Source organism: Colletes latitarsis, chromosome 2, assembly GCF_051014445.1.
Source record: "Colletes latitarsis isolate SP2378_abdomen chromosome 2, iyColLati1, whole genome shotgun sequence".
NCBI lineage: Eukaryota > Metazoa > Arthropoda > Insecta > Hymenoptera > Colletidae > Colletes > Colletes latitarsis.
In genome coordinates this window covers 21,020,435-21,039,915 of record NC_135135.1, presented here as the reverse complement: position 1 = coordinate 21,039,915, position 19,481 = coordinate 21,020,435, and the positions used below count along the sequence as shown (strand labels likewise).

General features: G+C 47.6%; 1 protein-coding gene across 1 annotated transcript; it reads right to left on the bottom strand.

The window, feature by feature from the left end:
• Nucleotides 1–17,206: 17,206 nt before the first annotated feature.
• LOC143348283 (cilia- and flagella-associated protein 53) lies at nucleotides 17,207–19,174 on the bottom strand. Its single transcript, XM_076778332.1, has 2 exons — nucleotides 18,904–19,174; nucleotides 17,207–18,546 (listed from the first exon to the last, which is right to left on the bottom strand). Exons 1-2 carry the CDS (start codon nucleotides 19,172–19,174, stop codon nucleotides 17,207–17,209), a joined length of 1,611 nt encoding a protein of 536 aa, XP_076634447.1.
• Nucleotides 19,175–19,481: the final 307 nt, after the last annotated feature.

Below are 19,481 nucleotides of genomic sequence, written 5' to 3'. Positions count from 1 at the left end.
CCACTTTGCCCTCCTTAGATTATTCTTCGTTGCCAGGCTCGAGTTGCGGAAGATTTGACAGTGGCGCAAATATTATCGAACAGCGTCGCTGCACGCCGTCAACTCCTTTGTAAATAACATTGGAGCGAGATTTTATATCAAAACTTTGACGCGTCGCGTGTCTTTTAAAGAATAAATAACGAAAGCGAAGCGTTTCCGTGGACGGATCGATCTATCGCGGTTTCCTTTGAATTCGGCCGATCTCCGAACGTAATTGGCAAAGCGTGTATTGTTGGGTGGCGAGTCGTCGAAGCGCGATGCCGTGGCCTGTTCGTATTCCGCTCGGCTTGCATTTCGCGCTTATCGTCGCTGGTTGCTCGCGGAATCGAACTCCGGTTTCTTCTTATCTGGCCGAGCGCGCAAACACGATTCGAGAAAACTGACGGAACCGAGTTCGCCGCGGCTTCCACGAATCTCTCTTATCGGCCCCGTGGAACCTTAACTCGTTCGCGGTCCAACTCGCAACTTCGTGCCCGTCGATGCGCGACCCGGCCAAAGATCCAAGATTTTGCTATCTATCCTCCCCGAGAAACGTTCCTCTCGGAAAATTATTGTGTCCCGATTCCCCAGCCTTCGGGATTCTATTACTCCGCGAGACGTGAGAGGAGTTCGTTGTTCAAAGACTGTTTCGAACATTGAAAGAAAAGCCATCTACAATGTTTCCATCGTATCTTTCCCGCGGTGAAGTAGTCCTCCTCCAAGATAAAGATACAAACGAAGAAAAGTAATTCCGTGCTACTTTTCTCTTATAACGCAACGTTCCAAGTGCCACGGTGAAGTTTGCGCATTCTTAAATTCGAAATAAACCAAAGAAGAGTAACGCTGCGAAGTATCAAATGTGGGATTTGATAAGGGTTGAATCGAACGCAAAGTATCGTTGCGTGTAATCGATAGGGAGGCTGATCTAAATTACACGGGAGAAGGTGTTCGTCTTGGCTGTACCGAAATATTTCGAGCAGTCGGTCCAGCTTGGATCCAGGCGGTATCGCGGCCTATGTTTCGATACGATTCTCGAGTCGAACGGGGCCGTGGTCGGGTCCCCGATGTCGCTTTAATCCTGACTCGTTTTCAATATATGCGACATGCATTATTCAAACAACCGGTAACGACGTGGACCCAACGATCGTCGGTGCGTATATGGGTCTCGTATTAAACCACGCGATGGAACTCGCGTGCGTTTTTTCGAATTCATTTTTTTCCTCTCGTTAAAGACGCTCGAGGAACTCGAAATTTTCTGGACGAGATCCTCGCTCGATCCGCCGTTTCGATATTGCGGTATTGTTTACCGTGGCGTAGGATTTATTGGCGAAACAATCTGAAAGCTTGCCAATCGCGATACGGAAACTGTTAGCCTCGGCGAAAATCGGAAAGCAGCGACGCATCTATCGATCGCGTGCACTAGGTAAGATTAATATCCAGGGAATCGAGGACTGCTTCGAGTTTCGAAAAAAGAGTATCGTCGTTAGCTCGATCGAATGGTAAACAATACGCGTGAGAATAGAGAATCTCGCTTGTAATTGATGCTTGAAACGTTATCGAGGGCAATTATCGTCGATCTGGCGATGGAAGGTTGTAATCGTAAGAGGATGGTGCGCTGTTTGGATCAGGCATACCGGTCTAATCGGGACAAGCTGGCGCGATATCGATGGGATCCGTGGCAACGTCGCCGACTCGAGCTCGTCGTCCTGATCTCTCGTAGCGCGGCTTGTCGTCGCGAGGGTCCGCGCGCCGCCCACGCAGCTCGCCCGAACCCCGTCTTATGTTATGCTAATAACGCCGGGGAAGAGAACATCGGCCTCGATACTGACTCAGACCGGATAAGATAACCCGAATCCCCGGGTCCGGGCGGCTGTAATTAAGGCGTAGCCGGCGTTCGGAGCGGATTTCTCGTCCGCGGCAGGGCTAGCGCGATTCCTCGACGACCGACCGGCTGCAGAAATCACGGAGATCGTCGAACGCGGATCGAAGAATTAAGTTCTTTTCACGGGATGCGCCGGATATCTTAATCGACGCTATTCGCCGGGACCAGTCTCCGACCTGGAATCTGCCCCGGGCGGAAAGATGGAACTCCTGGAATGCATTCCGGGCTTAATTAAAGACTTAATCGGGGCAATTAGCGTTATGCGTTTTCGACGGGTCGACGGAATGTTTAAGAAACACTGCGGGGGTGGCGACCGTTCGAATACGTAAGGAAGCGGGATTTCGAGGTCCTCGATCGATTTCTCGTTTGCGACCTTCCACGATATTAGCGAACGATCGTGCAGGGATGAGATATTTATCGAGTCCGAGTCTACTTAGGAAGCATCGCGAAGTTGTAGATTCGTACCACGAACAGCGCGGAGAAACGATCGACGACGATACGGATGAGAGATTGAAAGGAAATCGTCGGACTGCGGCAGAGAGGAAGAACGGTTCACCGAGCTGCAACGTCGGATAGAAGGACGAAGGGTTTAACCGTTAGAAGGTCGCTCGAGACAGGATACAATATCGGTGCGATATTGGTCGAACGTATAAAGGGGTATACGCCTATGGAACGGGAACAGGAACGACGGAACGATGCCGCAAACCGTTTCTATAACTCACGGGCGCCACGCTGCAGAAAGAAAGCAACCAGAGAAGAAATATCAGCGAGCCGTGCGCGCCCAAGATCGCGTTTCTCTCTTCGTACGGTAGGAAAAGTTTGCCAGCACCGCGTATCGGCGTTGCATGTTTCCGCGTTTGACGATTCGTTTCTCGCGTTCCTGGCTCGGCAGACCGGAAATTCGAATCCCCGAATCTGTTCGAGGCGTCGCGGTGCGTCTCGTCGAATTTCACCCGGGACAGGAGTTGCTCCTATCGTGGAACGGAGAAAGTTCCTGGAGTTTGTTCCGTTCCCTAGGGGGCTGGATGCCCGTGTTGCGGAGGATAATGATTGTTTCCTAATGGCGGAAATTGCGACCCGGAATACGCGACGTTTGATCAATTACCGCGGAGTCGGAAAGAAAACAAGAAGAGGGCTCGAACAAACAAACATAGAGAATCGCGTCGGGACGGTCGTCGAATTCGGCAAGACGCTAGACTGCCATCGATTGCATAATATCGGCGTCTCCAGAGTAAATAGAATGTCGGGCCAACGACAGCCCCCCCGGGTCCTGGCAGGGGCGGCAACCCTCGTTCGAAGCAACGGCACAAACGTTAACCGCGAATTTATTTCGGCCGTCGGCCGAAAGGAAAATCGATTCTTCGTCCGCAGCGAAGATTCGTTCGCTAGCACGTACCGATCCAACCCAATCCCTCTGATTTTCCGCCAATCGGTACACGCTTTTCTCTATGAATCCCCAGACGCGACAGCTACTTCCTGCCTGCCCTAGCGAGCAAAATATTTTTTGTAAACGGCAACGTTCCGGTCAAGTTAAGAGCTCCACTTGGAGGGAAGGATCGTTGGAAACATCCAACGTTACGATATTGGAAGAAATTACATTCCTTATTCCTAGGTCACATTCGGTAATCGGTTTTGCATTAAGGGCAGCGGTGGATCAGGATTGGCTCAAGGGGATGGTTCTGGCGATTTGTTGGAGCTTCCTCCGTTCCACGGTAACGAGAAGAAGAAAATTGTAAAATCAATTTTGCTCGGTAACGCACAGAATTTGTTATCCGGTCCGGATTGCCGTCTATTTTTCTACAGGGTAATCGAAACATCGTCCGAATATGTGAAACCGAGATACCGGAGAGCGCGGCGCGGCGCTTCTCGACGAAATCGGTCGAATAGCTCGAGCTAGCCGCGATCGATCGGAATTACCGTACTGCGAATCGGGAAGATCGAGTCGCGAAACGTAACCGAGCAATTTAAAGAGACAAGAACAGGAAAAGAACAGGAAGATATACGGAGACGAGGAGGAGGGGGCGCGGTGAAAACGTGATCGTTTGAAAGCGATTCGTTTAATAATCATTTAACCGATAACAGGGAAAAGGACCGGGAACAGAGTGATAAATATAACGGCACCGGGATGGAGTGTTCCCTCCGTCTGAAGTTGGACGCGGATATATATGGGCATAAAACATTAAACACCGTGGGGTGGCGTTCACCCCTCGAGCAGCCCCGTCGGTTTTATATTGTTGCACATCCCGTGGAACGCGGCTCCTTTGATTCTTCGAGTTCGCCGTTCGAAACTAACCCTCGGTCGCGTGTTCGAGTGCCCGAAGACCGACCCTTTCGTTTTTAATTGAATTTAAATGTCGCCACCTTTCTCCTCCCTCCCTCCCGAGCCATTCCACTCGACGGCGAACGAGCTCGACGACGCAAAACCTCAAATTACCATTTGCCTTGTTCGTGGCGAACCATCAAGTCGTCCATCGGCATATGCGTGCAATCACGAATTGCGCATCGATGCGTGCACTTCTGCATGCACGCATCCCGACGCATGCATGCGCGGACCGATACACACGGACGACGAATCGCGGATCGATAACATTATCGAGCCGCCATGCCGAGCCGAGCCGCGACCATCGCCGATTCCCACCGACCCTTTTTTTTCTCTCCTCCTCTCGGCCCTAACGCAAAACGTTTTTATCATTTTTCCGCTTCCGTCTTTTCCAGAGAAAGACCAACGATCGCTCGCCCGAAACGTCGATCGTCACGAGAAGCGGATCCTCGAAAATAAACTCTGCTTTATAGGCTATTAATAACAGAAAAAAGAGCTACGAAAGGCAACTTTGAACGTTGGAGAAAAATTAAAAATAGTCGTATGCTACGTGAAAGGAAACTTTACGTGCATTATTAAAACGCAAAGAAGTTTTAAAATAATGTTTTTCCCCGATGAAACAAGAATTTTTGAAATTTTACCTTCGGTCGGTTATTCCGGGTTTACGCAGTAATCCTTCTGCCTCGGAAAAACTGTCGGTTGTTTCTTTTTGAGTGGCTCCATACAGTTGTCGAGCTGTTTTAATGCACTCTTTCTTCGTTTCTGCAGCCTTACTCAGCCCGTCGCTCGGTTACTATTTGTTTCAATATTTAAATGCATCGTTTCCCCAGCAGAACGTTGTTTTTGAAGCTATTGACCAAATAACGAAATATCAAGTTTCTCGTTAAAATTTTCCGCGAATCCAGATTTATTTAAAAACTCGTTCGACTCGAAGCCCTTGTAAATTGGACGAATTGCATCTTCAACGGCTCGGGGAAGAGTATTTCCGCGAGCGACTTTGCTGCCAACAGCAATTGCCAAAGCTGTAAAATTTCTGCTCGCTTAGAAAGTTAAATATGTGGGGAACAATGCACCGATATATTTTCTTCTTTTTTCATTTGCGTTTGCACACGACTCCGAGCCCCGTCGTTAGCTAGAGCTTTTCTAGTAGAGTTTTTTCTCTTAACTGTTCTCCGAAACATGGCTCGCTTGTTATCGAGCTTTATACGTTTTACAGAAATTGCATGAAGCTCTGCATTATGCAAACTTTTCAGGTAGATACGTATATACCACGCTTGCTTTTTGTTATAGCAACGATTCTCGATTATCGACTAAACTCCGTAGACGTAGAGTCAGAGTGGCGGGGTATATCTTTCTTTAAAAAGCAGGAACGCTGATCGAATTTATTTCGAAGCTTTTAAAGCACCGTGTAACGCACTCGTCCCTTCGGCTTTCCGAATATTCGTCGTCGGTGTTGGCTGTTGGATGATCGTAAGTTAGGAAAAGCTTCCGCGAAAAGCCTCACCCTCGAAAAGAAAGAATTCCGAGGCACGCTATATTTTCCAAGGGAGCTAAACGAATTTCCACGTGGCACGATTACGCTCATAAGAATATGTAGGAGTAGGATGGTCGGTAATGGCGTGGTGCGCGCCGCGGCATCGCGTAACCGTCGACGTGGATTAATGTTTCGACGCTGGATGTTTTTCCGCTTTCTATGGAGATTCCCGGGGAACACGAGTTCGGACCAAAAGCAACGAGAGATCTCGCGCGATTTTTCCTTCGAACGATCCGCTCGACGAACGGGGGAAAACGTCAGCCCGTTCGCGTTCCGTCGACGAATCAACGGGACCGACAACGTTCCCGCAATTGTCGTGTTAATTCCACCGTCACGGTTTCGAGATTAAGGAGATTCGAAGCAGCGAGCTTAATTTGAGAAACCCTCGTTTGCCGTCACGTGTAAATACACGACCCTCCGGCAGATTTCCCATTAGATTAGAGAAATCAAAGGCTTACGCGTCTTGCCGCGACTACGACCCCGCCACCCTCTAAAATATGCAGATCCCTCTTTCGCCCTGGAATTTTCTGTTTAGCGTGGTTCCGATACGCACCGGAAACCATTTCCTCGACTCTCCTCGTCTCTCGTTACAATGATCGAGTAGCCATTAGGTTGCTTGTTCTATGAGAGTTGATCAATCGTATACAGGGTGTTCGGCCACCCCTGGGAAACATTTTAATGGGGGATTCTAGAGGCCAAAATAAGACGAAAATCAAGAATACCAATTTGTTGATTGAGGCTTCGTTAAACAGTTATTAACGTCTAAAGTTCCGACTGTACTGAATTTTTTTCTCGAAAGTGGTTAGGATTTCGGGGGTATGTCTATTCACCAAAAATGATTATAATTGATCCCCGCAACCGAAAATAATTTTTTCAGAACGATTTGAAATTTTTTTTTTTCGCCGAAAAATTTAGGCACTGTCGATTTTTCTTAAAAATTCGTTTTTCATTTTTAGTAATTTTGTTTGACGCCCTACAGAAAAGTTGTCTAATACTTTTTTGTAGGTACCCATGGGCTCTACTTCAGAAAAAGTTTCATTGAAATATATTCACAATTGTAGGAGTTATGGCTGTTTGAAAATTGGACAATTTTTATGGGGGTTTTCTCATTTTGCGGGGTCAAGGACCAACTTTTCGAATATATTTGCGATTTGTACATATTCTCCATCAAAATATGCGTAGTTTGCTTTTTTAAACATTAAAATCGTTCAATTCGTTCAGGAGTTATGACATTTTAAAGATTTGCACGAAATTTCAGGGAAGCATTTCTGGCCTCACATTAGATTTTTGGCAAAGAATTTTTTTCTCGAAAGTGGTTAGGATTTCGGGGGTATGTGTAATGACTAAACATGATTATAATCGACTCTTGCAACCGAAAATAATTTTTCTAAAACGATTTGAAAAATTTTAATTTTGTCGAAAAATTTCACACCTTCTCGAATTTTTTTCTCGAAAGTGGGTAGGATTTCGGAAGTATGTGTATTCACCAAAAATGATTGTAATTGACCCCCGCAACCGAAAATAATTTTTCCAGAACGATTTGAAATTTTTGAATTTAATTCTTAATAACTTTTTAACGAAGCCTCCATCAACAAATTGGTATTCTTGATTTTCGTCTTATTTTGGCCTCTAGAATCCTCTATTAAAATTGTTCCCAGGGGTGACTGAACACCCTGTATAAAATTGATCAAGTTTACTTACTGCTAAAAGTGGTTAAAAAATACAAGTACAACGATAAAAGCATATTATAGGCTACGATATCGGTACCGTTAGATCGATGATTTACAGGGATGAGGATGCAGGTTATTATAATAGAAGTCGAGTTGCCTTTGTTAATCGGTTGACAAACGTTTTATTTTCCAATAGAGTACAAGAGATTCGAAGGTTGTCCGTAACTACGATACGAAACGAGGAATTGCCATTGGTGGATACAAGTTGCGTAAGATGTTTCGTCGATGATTGGTGGCTCCGAACTGCGGTGATGCCCATCAGGCTGAGGCAAAATCAATCCCAGCGCCCTTGAGATCTTTTGGTGTTATCTGTAACACGCGACAGACATTTTCTCGTGAGAAATCAATAACGATTTAAATTCACGCGAATAGATTAAAGAAATTTCAGCTTGCTATTATTCTAAACGATTTGTTGTTAGCTATTTGGTAGTCGTCGCGGCATTCCGAAAGGCGAACTATAAATTATGGAAATGGTCCGGTGCGCCGAAACAATTCTTTCCGGTTGGACGCGGTGAGTCTGAGAAATTGCGTCGCGATCGATTCCAGGCCGCGTTTGTTAATCGTCGACAGAAAGCAATAGGTTCGCGAGTGAAATCGAGCGTTGCACTTATCACGAGCGATCGTTTCGCCGTGCGGCACTTCTCTCACCCTCTCTGGCATCCCCGTTTCCGCCCTTCGGTCGGTCCTCGAGCCTCCGTTTCTCCCCCAGGCTCGCAGCGAGCCATACATATCCGAAGATTCATGTCCCGCTATGATTAATAACGTCTCCCGAAAAAGGAAGAGCTTTCCGCGTCCGGCGGGCGGCGGGCGGTGGAGCGAACGCAACGCCGGACTCGGCGCGTGACAGCCGAAACACGCGCCGCGAAAAAAAGCTCCCGCGAATTTCCTTTCTGTCGGAACAACGCGGGGAGCTTAAGCTTCGCTTCTGTCACTCCGTGAGAGTGGCACGTTTCGCGCTCGAGTTGCTGCTTCAACGATTTCTTTTGTGCCTGAAACGCGGCTATCTTTTTATACGTTTTTCCACCGCGTACCCCGGAACGGGGCCTCGACGGTTTACGATTCTGGATCTTCCTGATACACCGGTGTCTTCCAAACAACGGACGAGAATGAAAATTTATTACAGGAAAACGTCTCGCTTCGAGTGCACATTCCTTTTTTTATCCTTTTAAACTTACCATTTACCTCGAGTGCAAAAATTTTCTTCTTTCGTCGGGGATGCACGTTTCAAAATAGCAGCAGTAGGATCATTTAACTGAATCTAGCGAATATAACTTCAAGACGATGACCAACGTGTTGAAAGCGAGCACTTGTTTGAAGAGCACTCGATGACACCTATGAATCTCCGAATTTTTAATCCACCTAAATATCGTAAACATTGTACGAGAAAAGGCGATGAGAATTTCCTCCCTGTCGGTATTTTACAAAATCGATAGTTTCAACGTAACGTTAAATGGCGCTTGTCTCTAGATAGCCTGTACATCACCGAGCAAACTGAGAAATTTCTGATATCCTGTATTGCAATCTACTGTCATTTATTACGTTATTGTAACTTTGCCTTTAACATCGTTACATCGAATTTTCGCGTACCTTCGCGTTATAGTTTGACAGAGAATTCTCGTGCACTATATACCGTAATAATATATTATGGCCTGAAGTTACAAGACAAGGTGCGGCTATCGATGGCCTGATAATTAATACAGTGGAGCCGCGTTACCGCACGTCGAACAGAGAATGGAACACATGATCGGTTTTTAATCTTGATGCGTTTATTAAAATGTTTCACCAACAGCGGAGAACGGTTAATAGAATTTGATGGGACTTCCAGCAAATTGAATCCCTTTATGACCGCCACCGTAATTCGCTTTCCCTCGGTGGAACCTCTAAAATCAAAAGATCGTACGCGGCTGCCTATGTAGCATCGATCACCCGAAATAATTCGTCTACAATTTCGATCGAAACCCCAGCAAACAAAAATAAAAACTACGTACAATTTGAACATTGTGCCGCCTCCGTTGTCGTATCGAACGTCGAAGCGTCAATTGCAAGGAAATTTCACGTGATTTTTACCGAGTCACGTGTCTTCGATCATAAAACTCGCGTGCTGGCGCCGTACGATCGAAACGCGTTGAGCGTTCGAGATAATGGACCGCTTTGATTGACAGTAGACACGCTAAAAGCGCGTAAGAAATGTTTGATCGGCCACACAATGGCCAGACGGGACGCGAACAATCGCGACGCACGCTGTTAGTTCTTTAACAACGTCAAAACCTAACTTTTCTATAGAATGGGCGGTACTCTATTGTTTACTGTTTTTGAACGAGAGAGGTTCGTGTCATTAATTCAACAAAACGAAGCGTTTACGAGATGCAAAAAAGGTAGAAGGGAACGGAGCCTCCGCAGAGCACGGATTCATGAATAAATCGTAATAAAAATCCGATCGACGATTCATAGAATGAACCAGCGAAAAATCTTTGTTTTTCCCGCGGTTCTTTCGCCTAGACGTATCTACTTCGAAGTCTTTTACGCAATATTTGATCAATAGACTTCGCAACATTCTGACTCGAAGAGAAACAAGCTATCTTCCCGAGAAGATTGATGGACTCTAACACGCACAAAAGGTTAAGCACGTCCAATTTCCATGAAATTGCTCCTCGTTTTCGGTGTTCGCTTTTTCGCGGACCATTGATGCGAAATACATGACGCAAAGATGGGGAACCTGCGACCTTTCGAGGCGCGCTGTGTCGCATTCTCGCATATTTTGTCAACTATGTACCTTTATCGCTCATCAATTATACATTTATCGAACGACGTTTATTTCGATTAATTTAAAATCCTATCGATCTGCCGTACGATCGTCTTTTTGTCCGTTTAAAATTTTTAGACAAAATCGTTCAATTTTGAAGAAACTGGCTATACGCGGAACGTACCATTCAACAGTTATGAAAAGACACGACCGATACGGGAGAGAATAATTTAAATTGATACAGAGAAAAAGCAGAACCAGAATGGGGAAGATTAAAATATTAATTCTAACAGAGGCCGGTCGTGTAAAGGGCAATTACAGCGGACTTCGTTTCTTTGCACTAACGATAAAAATTTCATCGTTAATACAGGTATATCAACGAAGCTACGAAACTCGTCTCTTTTTTCGTATTCTTGAGTTTCATGCTCCTCGACGTCCACGTTGAATCTTTTTCTATAACGCTTGATCAATATTCTTCGCAATTTATAGTGGGAAAAAAGAAGAGGAAGCAACCTGTCTACTCGTGAAAGAAGATTCACTCGGCTCCTCGGATAAAAAGGTTAATATATCCAATTTCCGTGCAACAACTTTTCGATATTCACCTTATCGCCAGCCGACGAATACAAAATCCAAAAGTTCGCCGATGTAGCAAAGACAGGATTTAAAATGAAAAAGCAGAGACGGAAGTAGGGTACGAGGAAAGTGAATTCGACCGCGTTCCATTCAAAGTTATTCTTAAATACATGTCGAGATCCTAATACAAACGAGCAGACGTAACTCCGGTTTATGTTCTTCGCAGTGGTTGCAAAGAAATCATCCCCGTTTGACGGATTTCTCTCGGGCGCACGATAAATCCTTCGGCTAACGCGCACTCGTAAAGCACGCGTAAATTTCGTATACCGTTATCTAACGACAAACGGCTCAAGATTCGTAACAAAGAATCCTATTCTTTGGAACGTACGTACCTACATCCGTCATTTTTATGACTTCACTGTTGCGACGCGATGCAACCAGGTCACCGACAAGGGTTGATTTACCGACCGGCGCACAAAGGGCTTAATATATCCAATTTCCATGCAACAACTCTAAGCTATCTACTTTTGCTCGAACCCAGGGAATTTAAAATACGGGATCTATCGCAGCACCGAAAGGAACGATTTGAGACAAAATAAAGTGGAGACGGGAAACGAAAGGGGCCAGAATTGAAATATTCGCTCCCGTTGCACTTGGCTCGGCCAAGAATAATTACAGCCCCGGTTAGCTTTTTCCTTCTCTTTCGATACGAGCTCCCCCATTTCCAAAATTAATCGTTCGCCCCTCGATACGCGAGACGACGGCTCTGGCACGCCCACCACCACCACCACCACCACCACCTTCTCTTCTTCCTCCTCCTCCTCCATTGGAGTGTTTCTTTTTTTTTTGTCAGGAATAATGTCTCCCGAAAAAATAAAGTGGCTCCAGTTCTCCCCGGACCACCCGCGGCAGGAACAACGTTACCAATTTCCCGGCGCATTAACGCCGGATTAACTCCGCCCTCGGAGTCGAGGGACGAGCCCTCTTCCCATCTTTTCCCGCGAGTCACGACGTCGCGACGCGCTTATCGGGCATCGCGCGACGACTTCGCGGAACGCGACTCGTGTACGCGCCGCCAACCAGGGGGGAGAGCTTATCGATAAGGCTGATTGATAACGCCGCTCCGCTGGGTGCCTCCCGGATTCGAACTGCTTCGTAGATTCTAACGAGAGACACGGAAAAACGGAGCCAGAAGCACAACTTTATTCCACGACAATTGAATCTCATCTCTGCAGTTTGCGTCGCATTTTTTCGCAATGCTATTACAGTATTTTTCGCATCTCGTCTATCCAAAGGCACGAACGTTTCTCTTTCCTTTCGATAAACTTTCGTTAGTCGAGTAGCATACCTTTTATAATCTAGCTAGGTTATTTTTACGAATTTTTAAGACTCGGAGCGCGTACGATCGATTCTTCCACGATTGGCAAACTAGAACAGTCGCTGAAACGGCCGGAGAATTTGATTAACCGGAAAAGCAGGTTCCCAATGGTAGTTTACTCCTGGTCGGCGTGTTCGAAGGCGTATAAACGCACAGAACGCGACACAGCCGGCTACTGGGAATTATTTGGCAGGCGTGAAATCGGCGCGGTAGCGTTCGTATTCGGGCGTAAGCGATGCATCGTGACGCGCGCGTGGAATTCTCGACGAAGAATCCTCTGGCACGCCGCTGCCCCGTCAAATTAGAAGCCGCGGAAGCGAAACGCGCCTGGAACGCTGCGTCGCGTTCGATTCGCGACCGCGCTAACGATCATTATCGAAATAACCCCTCGTCGGCTGCCGACGTTTCCCCTCGTTTAATTAATCTATCGACGAAACTGAAACACTTCGGGAAACGACACGCTGCAGGCTTTCCCCTTTAATGTGTAATTGCACTACCAACAACACGCGAGACGTTTCGCGAGCAAAACAAAGGACCGTCGCTGCCTCTGAAGTTTACTGGAATTAAAATATTCAAACGCTCCGGTTAACGCGACAATTTATCGACAAAGACGTCGCGTTATGCTTGCCGCGGATTCCATATAAGCCACCCCGTTCTCTACCTGCGAAAACTTCTCGAGAGAGCATCGTTAGGTAAATTAAAATACCACGATTCGATGCTAAAACCGAGCATTATTTGTTTATTAACGGGAATCAGAGGATCTTTTCTAAAGCCTCGAGAAAAAAGTTGGTCCGAATTTCTGGATAATATTTCCATCTCGCGGGAGAGAGATTTTTGCTTTTCGAGGAGATACGCCGAGAGGAAAAGCCGGGAAAATCGTGCGTACCTTAGGGCCTGATTTACATCGGGAGTTTTTCGAATTTTTCAAACGAAGCAACGGACTCCATCGCGGACGTTGGAAATAACAGGTGAACGCACTACGAGCGGACCGCTGGCGTAAATCAAGCCGAAGAGTGTTCACCGTGACAAATGTGCCTCGTGGTTTGCTAACCTGCGATCTACAGGTGCGTCTCGGGACAAATTCGACGCCAGGTATTTGTCAAGGAACGAAAGGGAAAGAATTAAACTAAGAAAAACCAGCAAAACATCCTTCGAAACTAATTTACACCCTGGTAAAAAGAAATTTAAATCTCTCCCCTTTTCGAAGGTCTCGTTAGTAGCCTCGGAATCGCGTCTAGCACGGGAAACGAAGTTTCGACGCGAATTTTCGAAAGAAAATTCCAGCAATTAAATCGTAGCGACTATTTAAAATTCTTACAAATCGCTAGCGTGTTTACGAGTGCCGGGAGGGATGGTTTTCGTGCTAAACAGGAATTAAAAATAGCAAGCAAGCGGGAAACAAGTTGTTCGCGGAGGGGTAACACGACACCGAGAAACACGCGTTGGGAATGTTAATTAAGGGTGTCTAACGGCCGCGGCCGCGATAATAGGCGCCAGCGGTTGACATTTTTCCTCTTAAAACCGTTGACGGAACGCACGGGTAACGCGCGAGCTCAACAGCCAAACCGGAAGGAGAAACAGCGTCGAACAACTTTTATCGAATAAACGACGCCTGTAAAATAGGGAAAAGATATTTTGAAACAATCACCGTGGTCTGGTTAAGCTCGTTTCGGCCCTCCCTCTAGAATTTCGGTCGAAAACCGTCCACTCTAAATGTCCTCTCCGATTGGGAGCTGCCATTCGGCGAAATTCCGGCGCCCAAAGGGCCGTCCGGCGGAACGAAAGGAAACGAAACGAAACGGAAGCCACGACGATCGACTCCGCAGGTGAATTCGTAGGTGACGTCCCGGAGGAGCGACGGGGGTGTGAGCGGGGTACAAAGGGCGGGTCGGTGGCAAAAACTGTGAAGCGCTCTGTAGAATTTTCAATAAGGCGGGGTCGGAAGAAGAAGATTAATGCAACGCCGCCGGGGGACCTTAGGAGACGACAGCGACATGACTGTCAAAAGAACATCCCCAGAGGCGAAGTCCATTCGCTCCTACGAGTCCGCAATCCTCTTCCCCTCCCCCTCAGCCCGTTGGCAGACCGTTCCCTCTTCCTTTTCTTCTTCTACTTCTCGTTCTCGTCGGCTCGGTCTTCGCTCTTTCCTTCGCCACTTTCCATCCTCCTCGGTCCTTTGCGGAATTCAAATCTGTTCCAGGTCCTAGGTTCTTCGTTTGTTACAATAATAGTTGGCCCTTGGTTCCTTTCGACCAGCCCTCGCGAAAAGGTATATCCTCCGCCAGATATTTTCCCGTTCGTTTATTCCACGCGTGTTTTCTCCTGTTTTCTGGTTACTCGACTCGTCGCTCGGCGTTCGCTTTCTCCGTGTGCTTCGGGTCGCGGTTCATTCTCTTCTTCGTCTAGGCTTTGCCATTTGTTCGGTCGTTACCCCATCCCTTATTACAGCTCCGTTTCTCTCCTTTCGCTTTCTGCGCGCAGACAGCCTTTACCCTCGCCTTTATTTCCCTTTGTCCCTATCGGCGACTGGTCTCTCTCCCTCTCCCCCGACGCTGTCTGTCTGTCCGTGGCTCCGGGAAGTGCATACGCGTGCAGGTGCACCCGCCTCGGGGCAGCCGAGCGAGACGACTCGTCGGAGAGGAAGAAAGTCCTGCCGCGTCCTCTGGGCCAGCGCCTCGTCGAGCCGGGGCCGGGGCCGAGGACGGTTCAAAGCGATCGACGGCTGCGACAACTGCAACCCCTAACCTCCGGGACGAACCTCGGGACCTCGAGACAAACCGCAATGCCTCGTCGCCGTTCGATCAATCACGCGCGCCGACGGATGCACACGTTCAGCCGCGATAGCTTCGAATCGACTGACTGCGAATGCCAGTCCGTTTAACCCCTTGCATCGAGCAGCTCGTTAGGGGCGTAAGCTTTCAGGCCGGGAGACCCGATAACGATCGCGGCAAACTGCGATCCACGGTTTTCGTTATTTTTCCGACACGACGCGCGATGCGCCCCATTAGCGACCGATCGTGAGAACTCGAGAACAGACCAAAATTTTATTCGCGAACCACGGATAGAAATTTATTCATTTTTAACCGAACAAACATCTCTTGGCGATAGAATTAACGTCGTTATTGCATACTCTTCGTAATATGGGTCGAAGGAACGGTTAAAATGATCCCTTTCTTAGGTTAAGAATGTTCTCGATAACTCGTGGACCGATCGATCGATCTGCGTGCTTCGGCACGATCGGTTAACGGAAGAGGAAGACGAACAGGGGGGCAAAGACTTGGGGAAAAAAGGCGAGGAAACAGGAGGAAGTCGATAAAAAGTATCGTCTCCGTAACGAAAGTCGTGGTGAGAAGGGTGGTAAAGTTTTTCCATCGTTATAAAGATAACCGCGACGCGGTGATCTGAATTGCGGCTGGTGGCGGTGGTAAACGTGCTGCGCGTACCGTAATACGTTCTGCGTGTATACGTGCATTAGCATTCGCAGAACAGACACGAGCATAACCGTGGAAGACGTTCGGAGCGTCGCGGACATGTGCGAATATCTTGGGCGACACCGTGACTCTAACGGTGGCTCTGATCCGTATTCATACTTCAAATTCTGCGTTAAGCGTGTTTCGCTTCGAAACACTCACCCCCAACCTCCACCTTTCTCCATCAAACTTCTTCCTTTTCATGGCAGACGCTTCTGCGTGCTTTCTATACGACTGGAGTTACGAAGCGCGTTCGCAGTTAAACGAACCTACTTTATAGATAATTCGAATTTCACTTAGGCGCTGCTTGTCGGAGTAAAAATTAATAATCGAATTTTTATAGTACGAGGAAGCATTTGCTACCGAATTTGCAATTTTTGACCGACGTAAGAAATGGAAATAAAACGCGTTAGATCGCCAAATCATTGAGCCGACGAACCTCGAGCTCAGACGATTAATTTGCGTTTAAGTTTTCAGCGCGAACGCTGATCCTGTTCTCTTTTTCAACGAGGACCGCGTCGCCTGTTTTTCAATAATCGAACGACCGGAGGTAATTTACGGTTTCTACTCCGACCGAGGAAGTTATGTTATTCGTTTCAATTGGAGCGTCAATTTACACTTTGGACTGGTTCGCCGTAAATCTGAAAGCGATTGCCCGAAGGGCCGCGAGAGACCCCGGAGTTTAACGTTACGCTGCAAATACGTAAAATGCTAAGAAGAAGAAATTATCAAGACCGGTGTGGTATTTATAGCGAAATTAAAATCTTGTAAAAACAGTGACGTTTCATCCCAGCTTTGTAATTAATTTTGATCGATCGACGAACTCGTCTGCGACCGTCGTAGGCAATAATAACGTTTTCGAGGACGAAATTATGCACACGCGATTCCATTTTACGAGTTTTCAAATTGACAACAATTTGTTCGCTGCAAATTGACGAGCAAAATTATTCGCTTTTATTGCTTTTTCCCGGTTTCGCTGGTAAAGTTGTCCGAAAATGTTCACCCGTCAAAATGCATTCCCGTCGCGGAAAAATGTATGTCACCGAAAACGTTACGTAGAAAAATCTTCTCCGGCGACAGTTAGTTTAAGTATGAGTGAAACGATTTTTGAAAACGCGTCGGAGGTGCTTTCGATTAAAAAAGAAGAACGTATCGTGCCGGGAGGGATCGATAATCTTGCAGGGAGCTGAGTTACCGGTGATCGAGGTGAACGATGCTTCGGCCGCTCGCCACAGATGGTACCTGCAGTACGAACTGCGCTATGGATCGTCGTATAGATCATCGTGTATGTCCACCGACGGGGTATAGAATAAAATCTTCGTTATTTTCTGGACGTTCACATTAATAGTATCATATATCATCGGCTCGAAATATTATATATTTACCAAACCGCTAATGTTTTACACCTCTGACGCAACTTTGACAACCTACAGATTTTATTAAAATAATAAATTTTCATACCAAGCATGCGTTTCTACTTTCACGATAGAATCTTTGACCCCAACTTCTGCTCAATATTAGAATCCTGATCGCCCTTTCGATACATCAAAACACGCAGTTACTCCGCGGGTAAGGATGGTGGACAGTAACACTGACCCTCTTTTTCGGCGGCGTAGCGTGCCGCGCACTCTTTGAGCAAAATCTTAAACGGATGCGGGGTGATATTCTCGGAAGCCAACAGGAGTTCTTCGGTGAGCCTCTGATACTCCTGCTGACGTTTCGACTCCTCGAGGCGCAGCTTCTCCTCCTCCTCGAGTTCGCGACGGCGAGCGTCGTCCGCGTGACTCCACTGCTCCTCCAGTTCCTTCTTGTAACACTGCCTCCTGTTCCTCGCTTCCTCTCTTGCGCGAGCGGCCAATTTGCCCTCCAGCTCGATCTCTTTTTCCATCGCTTCCTTCTCCAACTTACGACGTTCCTGTTCCTCCCTCTCCTTCTCGCACTTGAGCCTCAGCTGTTCATCCAGACCCCGAAGACATTCCCGAAGGCCTCTTTGCTTGGCCTCTTTCGACTCCTTCCTCGCGAGATCGCGCTTCGCGTTAGCTTTTTTCATTTCCTCCTCCACTATGCGGTCCAACTCGATGTTCCTTCTGGCCTCCTCTTTCCTGAGGTTTTCCATATAGCCGAGGTAGGCCAGCAGCTCGTTGCGCAGGGCCGCGCTGGCTTCTTTGATGGTATCCCGTTCCTTGGCCAGCTCCTCGTCCGTGATAGTCTGTCGCAAGTTGTCCAACTCGGCTTCCCGACGAGCTCGTTCGGCCAACTGTCTCTTGGCGATCAGTATTTGTTCCTGCAAATCCTTCTTCAGGTTTTCCCTCTTCTGTCGCGCTTTTTCCAGGTTTTCCAGCTCCTCTCGACGCATCACCTCCAACAGACAGTCCAGGTACTCCCTGTCCTCTTTCTGCACCTGTTTCTTCCGCTCGTCGAGGGCCAGCTTTCCCGCCATCTGCATAGCCAAAGTCGTGGTCGCCTCCTGATTAGCCAAGCAGCGTTTCTTCGCTTCCTCCGCTTCTCTTTCCTTCTTCGCTTCGACTTCCCTCAGCATCAAAGCGTGCCACAGCTTCTCGGTTTCCTCTTCTGCCCGTCTCTTGGCCGCGTTGTCCTCCATTTGAACCAGGTTGATCTCCTTCGCCTCGGTCGTGTACTTTTTTACTATTTTCTCGCGCAGATCCGGGCACTGGGCTATGTACTGCTGCATCCTCTTCGCGGCCACCAGAGCCAACCGTTGTTCCTCTTGCCGTCTTCGCAGCTCCTCGGTCTTCTGGCGCATCTCGTTCATTCTATCGTCGTCTCCGTGCTGAGCCTGCTCCACCACCTCGCGAGTCAGGCCCATTTGTTCCCGTAACAGCAACTCTCGTAGCTTCTCCCGTCGCGCTTTCACGCCTTCCTCGTAGGTTGCCAATCCTGCGACATCGAGCAACTGTTAACCATGCCCGAAAAGCAAGCAAGGTCCAAGGCGTATCTCGGAGATGTCATGCAGTTTAAGAATATATGACATTTTGTTCAAATTTCTCGAGGACTACTAAATGAAATGCTGAAAATCACATACGGTTATCACGTTTGGACTCCTAGACCGGAAATTTTCCTTATAATTCCCGCAACGATACAATTCTTAACCTAGAAACGATTTCGAGAAGATGGTTGGAAGCGTACGATGGTCTTGCGAGGACACGATTCTAAAACGATTATCACCAAAACGCCTCTACGAAGATTCCACTTACACGGAGCCGCGTCGCGAACGCACGGCATCTTCCTAAGTACCTTGCTGAACATGCTCCCAGACTTTCTTCCTGCCGATCTTCCTATCCGTCTGCTCCTCGAAGTCCATAGTCTTCGTCACATGCTCGTACTCTCTTCTCCTCTCCGCCTCGTAGCGTTCGAACGCGGATCTATCCTGGAGCTCGACGATCCTGCAGGCGCGTTCCCGCAATCTGTAGCCAATAGCCCCTTTCGGGGACCCAACCACGGCTTGGGGGTACTTTCGCGGCTTCAGGGGACCGCATTGTACGTTTTGCAACGGAAAGATACTCATGCTTCGAAAAATTGCTGCGATAGAATGACCCTAGTCGAACAGTCCGCGAGACGTCTTCGACCGGCCGACGTTTGAATCGGTGTTTACCGTTACTATGACGATCACCGGCCCTATCGAATTAATATTCGAGTTCGCGGAAAGAGCGTGGGACTGGGGCTAATCAGAGATGTCAGATTCAGCACCCGGTGCCCTACTCAGACATACCAGATCACGCGTACGTGAGCTCGTAGAGTTTCGGAAAGTCGACAAAGGCAAACTGACACATGCCCTCTTTCTCGATTATTCCGAAGCTGTCCGAAATAATTTC

Bases quoted from the DNA above. Each gene is read 5' to 3' on its own strand.
- LOC143348283 (XM_076778332.1), bottom strand. From the start codon at position 19,174: ATGAGTATCTTTCCGTTGCAAAACGTACAATGCGGTCCCCTGAAGCCG. The intron at 18,547-18,903 runs GTACTTAGGAAG...TCGATGTCGCAG, and splicing joins CTGGGAGCATGTTCAGCAAG to GATTGGCAACCTACGAGGAA.